The sequence below is a fragment of the Notolepis coatsorum genome (genome assembly GCF_963971535.1).
Source record: "Notolepis coatsorum genome assembly, chromosome: 15".
Lineage (NCBI taxonomy): Eukaryota > Metazoa > Chordata > Actinopteri > Aulopiformes > Paralepididae > Notolepis > Notolepis coatsorum.
This window is the reverse complement of record NC_140179.1, coordinates 80,796,480-80,808,210: the sequence shown is the minus strand read 5'-3', so window position 1 is coordinate 80,808,210 and position 11,731 is coordinate 80,796,480. Positions and strand designations below refer to the sequence as shown.

The 11,731-nt window shown below is 42.9% G+C and overlaps 1 protein-coding gene across 1 annotated transcript; it reads left to right on the top strand.

The window, feature by feature from the left end:
• The first annotated feature begins 516 nt into the window (after positions 1-516).
• Positions 517-10,093, top strand: LOC311241798 (ADP-ribosylation factor 5). Its single transcript, XM_084330704.1, has 6 exons — positions 517-739; positions 1,291-1,371; positions 2,623-2,732; positions 6,895-6,966; positions 7,624-7,749; positions 8,670-10,093. The coding sequence occupies exons 1-6, from the start codon at positions 673-675 to the stop codon at positions 8,754-8,756; spliced, it is 543 nt and encodes a 180-aa protein (XP_084186830.1). The 5' UTR covers positions 517-672; the 3' UTR covers positions 8,757-10,093.
• The last annotated feature ends 1,638 nt before the right edge of the window (positions 10,094-11,731 follow it).

Below are 11,731 nucleotides of genomic sequence, written 5' to 3'. Positions count from 1 at the left end.
AACGCGGTCATGTTGGGAAGGTCGGAATGTTTACCTGATGCCTTTTTTTTTAATATACTTTATTCCCAATGCCAACCTTAGTTGTGTGTTAACTACACTCTGACCAGCTAACGTGTATCGACACGTAAAGCGGACGAATTGTTACACTGGAAAGTATTCTCGAAGACACTCTGACGTCACGAGACCGCCGCCATCTTGGTACTGGGGGGAAACAAACGGATTTCTACTGATCAAATGTAACGCGTTGAGCTCCGTTTTTATTACATATTTTATCACATTCTTGTTCATTTCATAACCTTTTCATATAATTTGTTTTGAAAATATTGAGGCCAACATGGTATTTCACTGTTTCGAAAGCCTTTCTGGTGATTCAGTGCATGTTTCTCCCACGCAGCCAAGCCGTAGACAATCCATGATGCACTTAGACAGGAAGTTAAACAGACAGGAAGTTAAACAGACACAAGTTGACTTCGAGAATGTATCAATAAAGTTGATTGAAACTAAGGGTGACGTCGCTGATGACGCGTCGGACTGGACGTGGCACCGGGAGGAGACTGTTCGAGCTGCACCCACTCTCGGATTATTAAATCACCCGAACATTACATTCACATTCACCGGTCACTGGCTGTATATATATTTATTTTATTTGATCATCTCTACATCGCGGACAACATGGGGCTGACCATCTCGTCGTTATTCTCCAGGCTGTTTGGCAAGAAGCAGATGAGGATCCTTATGGGTGAGAATCTACACTGTGTGCTACCTTTAGCTAACTTAGCTTCATCATCAGTAGGACGGGTTGTCATACCAAGAGGAGACACGTTTAGCTTTTGATTTATTATTAATAATACATAGGTGGGTGGAGAGTGATTTAATCTTCCATAGGCCCGTGATCTCATGTAAACATACTCTGATCACTGATCAGACAAAAACTCTAGCACTCCTGGTTGGTTGCAACATTGAGCTGATTGTCTTCTAGATACTGTACAGCCTAGCTGTCATAGCCAGTTAGCCACTGTACTGTAACTGTACTGTAACTTAGGTTAACAACTTAACGCCGCAGGTCTTTTGAAACTGTTTTATCTACGATGTTTTCTTTAAGCTACTAACTAGGTTCCTAAACGACCGTGGCTTCAAAATGTGTCTCGATCCATCCGATATTTCTCACATTAGCTGCTATAATGGAACACAGTAAGACGGCCTTGTTTACCTGGTAACGTTATAGCCAATACGATGATCAAAGCAGGGGTTCTTCTAACGCTAAGCATGTTAACTTTTATTCTTTTGCAGTTGGTTTGGACGCTGCTGGAAAGACCACTATCCTGTACAAACTGAAGCTTGGAGAAATTGTGACCACTATTCCGACTATTGGTAAAATAACAGTCCACTCACACTCACTATTGGAGGAATAACCATGTATATTACTTTATATGATTCTGGTATGGTCCCTTATCACAACAATCTGATATAAGTAAAAAGGGCTACTTTTCTTGTGTCTGTGGACCATCAGGGGAAATACTATTAAGCCTTGGCATAATGCCATTTAGGCTATACACACACACTGTTTTGGCCTGACCAGCCTCTTGTTATCGTTTGACCCCAATCGGTATGGTATTGTAACAATGAGAATTGTATCACATTAGTATTAACCACAGGTGACAATTCATTGGCTTGTATCTCTTCTCTCATTTGAGAGAATGAAGACTGATGAGGAATCGGTGGCCTACTAGTACAGGTCAAATTTATAGAGACGGTCGACCCAACAGTGGTTAAAGATCCTACATTGAGGTGCTTGATAAGTATGTGCCATATGCATTTGGCTTGAATTTGATTTAAATGGTGATGAAATCTCACACAACCACAGTTCTGGGGAAAAAGAAAAGGCATTCCTTCAGGACTCTAAATTGGGTTTTTGATATGAAAATGCGTTCCTCAAACTAAAATATAATATCCGGTCACTATTCTGACCTGAATAACTAATCATAGCTTATTGTCTTCCCACAGAAGTCACTGTGAAAGTTATACACCTTGCCTACAATGACATGTTTTTCCCCCACTCAGTCCAGAGTAAACATCACATGTGAAAGACATAAAATGTTAATGGGATTTCATTGTTGGGGTCACAGGAATTTGTCCAAAGTCAATATGGGGTTACCTGCTGAAAACAAGTGGGGAACCCTTGGTTTACTTGCTTACTAGACAGCTGTATCCATAGTTATAGCGTTGCCTCTGTGGCTGTATTGCCTCAAGAGCTGTTTGGACTTGCTGGCCAGGTAGTTATTTTGTTGGCAGCAGATTAGTTGATAAGAGACACTCTTGCTAGCCAAAATACAAGTAGGAAATGCTTCTACATCATCAGATAAAGGCAATTCTGAAATCAACACGCAACCGGTTATTTTTGTTCTTAAAAAGTTAATACTTTTGAGTTGTTCAGTGACTTAGGCTACTCGCCACATGCGGTTTGAATGGGTTCATTTCCAATTCCAAACTCAGTTTGTTGGCTGTTGATCAGTACATTTGAATGCACATAGTGATCTGCCAGGTAATGCTGGTTCCTCCTGATCATATCTGTACTGAATGTCTCTCTCTCCCCCCTCTTCTTTTTGGGTCTATGGTATTTAGGTTTCAATGTGGAGACAGTAGAATACAAGAACATTTGCTTCACAGTGTGGGATGTGGGCGGTCAGGACAAGATCAGACCTCTCTGGAGGCACTACTTCCAGAACACACAGGTATGATGGTGGGACTCTTGCCTTTAGCGTAGGGCTGGGAGCTAGGGCTATATCCTACTTTAACCCTCTCCTGTGTTTTCTTGGATACCTTAGAATTCTAGAACAATGACTCATTGTTAGAATGTTAATTTGTCATAATCCTATGACATGTGAGAATGTACACTTAACCTTAGTCTTACTAGTCTTTCACTAGTATGCACTCTGCTACTAAGGAATCTACCTTGCCTAATATTATTATCTACTATGCTAATCAAGTTCAAGTTTGGTTGTATTAGTCACATATAAGGTACGTGTACATTACAGTTAAATGCTTGGTTCTGTATGAGCCTCCAGAGATTGTGCTTCATACAGTATGCACTCAAGTCTGTAGCAATCAAGTTCGACACTGTTTGACGAACAATGTTACTTACCCTTAGCTGTCAGAGTTGTACCCTTCCTGCTGACTTGTTGTACAGAACTTGTAAGTCACTTTGGATAAAAATGTCAGCTAAATTACTAAATGTAAATGTAAAAGGGTTGAGGTATACCCGAATAAATCCATACAAAGGTGAGCTGTGGTGTTCCACAAGGAAGCATACTAGGACCGTTACTGTTCCTAAATTATGCAAATGACATGTCGTCAGCCTGTGACTGCAACTTGTTCCTGTTCGCGGACGACTCAGCCCTGCTGGTCTCTGACAGGAACAAGTTGCAGGTTGAAAAAAAACCTCAGCTCGGAACTCTGCAGAATCTGCACCTGGCTCGCTGACAACAAACTATCATTACACCTGGGTAAGACGGAGTCCATTCTCTTCGGTTCAAAAAACAAACTCAGCAAGACCGACAGCTTCTCAGTTACAGTGGGTGACATTATTGTCACAAGGTACATACCTGGGTTCCATCCTAGAGGCAAATCTTTCCTGTGACAAAATAGCATCCAATGTAATAAAAAAAAGTCAACCAACGAACTAGATTCTTGTACCGGATCTCCTCTCTGGTAAACAAGAATACCCTGAAGACTCTAGCAGGAGCACTCATTCAAGGGTACTACGACTATGCTTGCACCTCATGGTACCAAAGCACCTCAAAGGCGCTAAAAACAAAATTACAAACATCACAAAACAAACTGGTCAGACTACTGCTTGACCTTACTCCTAGAACCCACCTCACCCCTGCCCACTCACCTAGGATGGCTTAGAGTAGACGACAGAGTACAGAAACTTGCAATGGGCCTGGTCTACAAGATACACTACACCACTAAGGTACCCATGTACATGTCAAAATACTTCCCAAAGGTCCGTGAATACCACGACCACAACACCAGAAGGAGCTCCACAAATCATGTTAAACCCAGATTCGGCTCAAACAAGGGACTAAACACGTTTCACAATTATGCAACAACAATGTGGAACGCCCTACCCACAGCTGTAAAGGAATGTGAATCACTACCCACCTTCAAAACCTCTCTAAAAGAGCACCTACGGGAGACTGCAATTCGAAACTGGCCCCTGTAAATGTCCAAACCCAACCCCCTCCAATGTACAGTTCCCCCCCCCCCGCCTACCCAACCCCCACCCACCCAACAAGTTTCAAGTTTCTTTAATAGTTGTCATACAGAAGTACAGAATACTTTTATACAAAATGCTTCTTACTGTTACGCTCCAGAGACTGTGCTAGACAAGATAGTATGAAATAAAATAGTATAGCATGTAAAATAGAAGTAAAAAAAAAATGGCACAGTGTTCAGTATAGACATATGTACAATGTTCGATGCAGAATAGAAGTAACTGAGTTACCATACAATATACAACATTCTATGCAATGTACTAATGTACAATACTATATAGTGCAGAGCAGAAATGGGATGAGGTACAATTTAGGTACAATTTACAGTAAGGTGTACGAGTTGTAGTGCAAATCCTTTACCAATAAATATAAAGTGTAAAGTGTGTTTAGGTGATCTAAAGTGTGGAGAGTGGGTGCTGCAGTGTGTTGTTTGTTTAAGTGAGTGTGGGTGTGTGTGCTGTGTGCATTTGATGGTTGTTGCATACCACCTCCAATGTACAGTTTCCCCCCCACCCCACCTACCCAACCCCCACCCCACCTACCCAACCTCCTCCAATGTACAGTTTCTTCCCCCTCAAACGTATATACTCTCCTTTTTAGACTCTTTTTGTATCACAAACAGTACTGTATACTTGTAGATCTGGTATGTCATAAATGTCTAGATGTAACAGTACTGTCTATCTGTATGTCATATATGTTACGATGAATTGAAAATGGGGGACCCTGATGTAAACAAGAGGAAAGTCTTTCTCTGGTCTGCATCCCCTTAACAATTGTGTGTATTGAGCTGTACTGTATTGTACCCATTCTGCAATCTGTTAATACAATTTTCAATCAATCAATCAAGGTATAGTTTGTTCAATACCATCAACAATATATAATTTTTTAATGCAATATATAAAAACGTATATACTTTGCAGCAGTATTATATATAATTTGCGATGGAGATTGATGAGGATGAACCATTTTGAATGAAGCGCCACCAAGACAATTAAATGTAGTAATTTTTTTAGGCATCCATTCAAACAAGTAGTGTCGGGGCGGTCAGGTGGCGTAGCGGAGATTGCGTTCGTCACCAACGCTGGGTTCGCATGTTCGAATCCAGCTCCCGGCGTTGTCACCAGCTTGGCTGGCCGTTCACACTAATACAATTGGCAGTATTAGGGGGTGGGGAAAGCTGGCGGGTGGGTCCTGGGCGTTGTGGACAGCGACCCCTACAGTTCGGTCGGGGCGCCTGCTCAGCGAGGGTAGGATCTGGAGAAAGGTAGTGTGACCTTCCACACGTTACACTCTCCAATGTCCAACTCCACCAATATATAGGTTGGCGAGCTGTAAAAAGTGGGGCCATCATCATTCCAACCTACAAGGGCGGCACGGTGGTGTAGTGGTTAACACTGTCGCCTCACAGCAAGAAGGTCCAGGGTTCGATTCCCGCTTGGGGACCAGGTTTCCATGATGCCAGGTACCCAGGTGGGGTATCTCCCAGGCCTTTCTGTGTGGAGTTTGCATGTTCTCCCCGTGCTCGCAAGGGTTTCCCCCCCGATAAGATAAACCCAATGGAAAAACATGCACAACAACAGATCGCTAACGCTGTGGCGTCCTTGACGAAGACGGACAGGAGCACTTGGATTGGTCCCCTGGCGCAGCTCACGTTGACGCCTGTCTGCTCCCGGCTGCCCTTGGGGGGGAAGGACGACGGGATGGGTTAATCGCAGAGACGAATCGCATCGGCGATTCTAAAGAGACAATGCATGCGTGTGTGTTCCGGTGTGTGTGCTAAAAAAACTAACCACTGTGTGTACCGCTAAAACATTGAGTGTCGTTGCATGCCGAATAAAGACCTCCGCAACAGGTCCTGCATTAAAAAAAAATAGGAAGTTGACTTGATTTGTTATGACAACACTAGACTCCTGTAGGCTAAATGAGACAAGATGGCATTTACCTATTTATTTAAAAAGCCACTATGAAACAGATAACCACCATAATAATACAGCTGGGGTCTAACTTTATTTCAGGCATTCTACCTTGATATATAGCTTCAGCATGGCCAGCTCAGCCACATAATCCACAATAGTCTTACAAGTAGCCCAGTACACTATTATGAAAACAAAGCCTAACGTTACATGAGCCCTTGGCGATGAGCCAAACGGTTAAATTCAGACTCTGGCTGTAAGACTGTTTAATATTAATATCATTAAGGATAATTTTTTTTTACATTAATAAACTATTTGTAAAATGTTTCTATAACTCAATCAGTAATTGTCAGTATATGTTTACTATATTTTCGCATTTTATATTTATTTTTATTGCAAAATAAAATTTAAGACATTAAAAAGTCTTAAATATAAGTTGCTGATACGTGTAGAAGATAACTTGAGTCCTTTCACAAGATCTCAGTTGACTCTGTCATCATTCTGTGGTTAGTACAAGGCAGGTCTCATTTAAAGCGGGTGAAGCAACAACAGAACCCCCCCCCCCCCCCCCCCATGAGCGGTAGTGTTCTGCATGTCAATTTGCACTTCGACAAAACAACCGGCACCATATTGGTGCGAAAGGGTAAAAGTGAAGACATGCTTAAACATTATACTGACATTGACCTTTGAACCTGCCTTCACAGGGTCTTATCTTCGTCGTGGACAGCAACGACAGAGAGAGAGTAGCTGAGTCGGCAGAAGAGTTGTCAAAAATGGTGAGTGTTGTCTGGAATGTCTGGACAGTTGGCCCTGATGCTTGTGTCTCGCGCCTCTTGTTGGTCGTGAGACAGTACTCCTTCTGTCGCTTCAAAAAGGAACATTAGATTGAGACATTGGCTGAGTATGTGTAAATGGAGGAACTCTGTGGTGGGTGAATAATGAGGTTATTTATACAGGGATCTACTAGCCATTACATTACTACCAGCCATTGTGACTGTCTTCATTTATCTATTGGCACATGGCCCCCTGTGACCTATAGTGCTATTGTATGATCTTCCCAGTGATCACCACACTAATTCTCTTCTTCACACCCATTTCTCTCTCTTCCTGTCACTCTTTCTTCCTGTCACCCTCTACTCTCTCTTGCGTCACCCTCTACTTTCTCTCTCTTCCTGTGTCACTCTCTACTTTCTCTCTCTTTCTGTGTGTCTCTCTCCCTGTGTCACCCTCTACTGTCTCTATCTCCCTGTGTCACCCTCTACTTTCTCTCTCTTCCTGTGTCACCCTCTACTTTCTCTCTCTTCCTGTGTGTCTCTCTCCCTGTGTCACCCTCTACTGTCTCTATCTCCCTGTGTCACCCTCTACTTTCTCTCTCTTCCTGTGTCACCCTCTACTTCTACTCTCTAACTCTCTTCCTGTGTCACCCTCTCTAGTTGCAAGAGGATGAGCTGAGGGATGCAGTGTTGTTGGTGTTCGCTAACAAACAGGATTTGCCCAACGCGATGCCAGTGAGCGAACTCTCAGACAAACTGGGCCTGCAGAACTTGCGCAGCAGAACTGTAAGTCCCCCCCCCCCCCTTCCGTGCACATGAAAAAGTTGTACATTATGAATATTATACCATATCGCTGCTGTCGGGCCAAAACCTCATAACTCCATTTTTTAAATTTTTTTTTTATTATATAAAGCAACTCCGTAGATCATCCTCCATATGTGTGTGTGGGTTTTACAAAGTTTAAACAATGGGAAAGCATTAAACCGATCATCTGTCTAAACCTCCTAACTCTATTCACCCTCAAATCTGTGTTAGTTTTTTTCATCTGCTGAAAAGTTGGGTTTTTGGAGTTATGAGGTTTTGTCCCGACAGCAGCGATATGATAATCGAGTACTTCAGATGAACGATATAGTGTAAGTTTGTTTTGGCGTTTTCAGAGGAGCAATGTTTTCAAACTTTTATTATCTAAAGATAAGTTGGAGTGTTGTGTTCATTCATAGTTAAAGACGGTAGAGGCTGAGTACTTTATTATCTAAAGATGGTAAGTCAGTCTTGTGTTCATTCTTAGTTAAAGACGGTAGAGGCTGAGTACTTTATTATCTAAAGATGGTAAGTTAGTCTTGTGTTCATTCATAGTTAGGCGGTAGAGGCAGAGTACTTTCTGGTGATATATCACATTCACACTCCCAAGTGATTTGGATTGATCTTACAACTGCAAATACATGGACTGTCCAGAACTTTTCAAAACGGACGTATATGGTTCTTCGGTGCAAGGGTTCAGTTGTATTGTTGAGACCCGTGGCAAGAAACAGGCATTCCCATTTAAAGCAAATACCATAATATATATTGTCAGCGTCCAAATTGCAAAATAATATCATCAAATGAAATTTGGGGCGATATCACCCCCCTCCTAAACACACTGGTTGAAGAAATGCAGAATTGATGGAAAGAATGCAACAGGATTGTTTCTGGTTCTCTCTCTCTAGTGGCACGTCCAGGCTACCTGTGCCACCCAAGGCACGGGACTTTACGAGGGACTGGACTGGCTATCCAACGAGTTGTCGAAGCATTAAGAGAAGAGCAAAGCAGCAGGAGCGGAGCGAATGAGTGACCCTGAACGTATGCAGAGCGATGGAGGAAGAGGGAGAGAGAGAAAGCGACAAAGAAAGCGAGGAGGAGGAGGAGAAAAGTGAGGTGTGGAGCATCTTCATCGGAGGGAGAAGAAAAAACGCAAACTTTTTTAAATTATCAGTGTCTGTCTGGTAGGATTTGCAGTTATGGACTTTGCACTCGGTTCCTGTTTCTGAAGCCTTTGTGTTTCGCCACCACTCTTCTCTTATGTTCCCCATGTCGCCCCCCCCCCCCCCACCGCCCTTGCAGATGTTTCTTAGACTGTTTATATCTTTATTTTCCTTTTTATTTTATTTTTCATGCCTCCCCAACTTCCCTCGACAGTAAAAAAGAAAATGTTTTAATTTGCATGTTTTAACTAAAAGAAAATCATAAAAAAAATAGAATCACATGATTGGTCGTGCTGATGTTGATTGTTATGGAGTGAGTGGCAGTTAGGCCTCCGGGCCCAGGGGTTGGATTGTAATTGTATTGTGGCGGAGTAGTACAGAGAACAGGGTGTCGTCAGTGTAATACTCTCCATCGGAGGGTATGGTTCGGCTGGGGCGTCCCAAGTCCCCGGTTGACGTTATGACTCATTCCACAGAATTGAATCTGAAAGGCCAGTTCCATTCCTTAGCAATGTGAAGCGTGCAGGACCTGGAAGAGTCTATTATAATGCAATAAAAGTGTCTATTTTCTTTTCTACCCCCCCCCCCCCCCGTTGAATCGTTGTCTGCTGACGTCTTCCTGGCATGGGGGGTATCAGTGTTAGGTTTCTGTGAAGCGGCCACACACGATCCGTTACAATGGCCTATACTCCTGTTTAATTTTTTTTTTATGTTTCGGGTCGCTAGGACTTAAAAGGGAAAAGGGGTTTCGGATCGTTTTTAAGGTTGTGTCTACTGGTAACCATGTAGGAAATATTTAACTTCAGCATCCATTTGAGGGGGGGGGGGGGGGGGTTTAAAGTGCTAACTGAACATTTAATTTCCTGCAGAAAACAGACTAAGGAGGGAAACGGGTTTTATGTGGACCATTAGTACACCATGGGTAGTAGCGCTGAATGATATTTGAGAGAATGATCGTTTTTGTGTCATCGCTCATTTTCATTGAAAAACATTAAAGTAATGGTGTGATTTCTGGCTGGGATCTGTCCCTAACGAAGATGTTTTCTGAAGGATATGATGATTTGTAGGCCGGGACATCTCTGCAACACTGTAATACTTGATTTCGAATGGTATTCTTTCTGACATTTCTCCCATTTAATAAATATTGCACCTCCCGTTTGGATATTGCACTACTGGGCTATTTTTTATTGTTCAGCCCTAATTAGTAGTTACAGGTGTCACTTTAATCGATGACATTTAAGATGATTTATATACTGTGGATTTATGTGATAAGGCTTCTAATTCAAATCAAGGTTGAGAACAAACCTTTCTTAACTCGAAATGCTTGATGTGGTTAAAAGGCCAGCGCTCTAAAGTATAGGAATACATGGCGGTGTTTGCAGGGCTATAACTATATTCTATATTATAGCTATGGATACAATACTATGGCCCATTTGAATTGACAGTATCTATCGCTCAATGTGAAAAAGAAAATGTTTTCATCCATACATTCCCGTTTTATACCGTGGTGAATATAAGTATGGTTTTAGAGCGGTCTAGGGTAATTCCTGGGAGGCTGGTAATAGCCCGCAACGTGTATTATACTAAATGCATTGGCGTTCTGTCCCTACACACGCTACAATTAAAAAATCAAATGCATGTGGCGGTCAGGTGGCGTATCGGAGATTGCGTTCGTCACCAATGCCGGAGACGCTGGATTCGCCTGTTCGAATCCAGCTCACAGCTCCGGCGTTGTCACCAGCTTGGCTGGCCGTTCACACTAATACAATTGGCTGTATTAGAGGGTGGGAAAGCTGGCGGGGTGGGTCCGGGTTGTTGTAAACAGCGACTCCTACAGTTCGGTCGGGGCGCCTACTCAGCGCGGATAGGATCTAAGGGGGGGTAGTGTGATCCTTCCACACGTTACACCCTCTCAGTGAAAGTCCGCGCTGCCAGGTGAAAAGAAGCGGTTGATTGGCTAGACGTGTGTCGGAGGAAGCACGTGATAGCCTTCACTCTCCCAGACCGACTGTGGGGGGTAAGTGCGCAGCGACCAGGAAGGGGATTGGGAATTGGCATAACGACTAACATTGGGATGGGAGAAAATCGGGGGGGAAAAGATAAAAAAAAAATCAAATGCATATGATCTGTATTATGTTCCATAATGGGGGGTCGTTTTTTGATGCTTTGATCGTCACCAACGGAATACGTTATGGACTAATGTTACACACACACACTGATCGCAATGAAGACATTCTTGGATCAATGCAAGATTGATATATAGCCCTTACCTTGACTAGGATGTACCCCAAAAAGAATACTCCAATTATCTGATCGCCATTCCAAGTATTGATGTCCATGGTGTCGCTAACAATCCACCACAAAACACGGATCGGGAGTGTTTGATTCTTCTCAATCCGAGCGTTATAACCGCTCGTCCTGCCCAGAGAAAAATAGCCGACCCGGACGCGTGATTTTTTTCCGTAGCCTATTTCCGACAACGCTCTCCGATTGGTACAGCGAAGAAGAAAAGCCCCTCTCTGATTGGTTTAGCTACGAAGGGTCTCTTCCGCCTTGTACATATATTCTCTACTTCGAAGTGGTTAGCTTAGGCATTATTTCGAAGTGATTGTGCTTAGGCATTCTTTCGAAGTGGTTATGCTTAGGCCCTCTTTCGAAGTGGTTATGCTTAGAGTTAGGGTTAGCCAATCGGAGAGCGTCTTTTTCTTCTTCACTGCAATCAAAGAGCGTCTTCGCTCACAGAGGCTATGTTAAAAAAAAATCACACGACCCGGACCCATATAATTGACGCACAGCCCAAGACACAA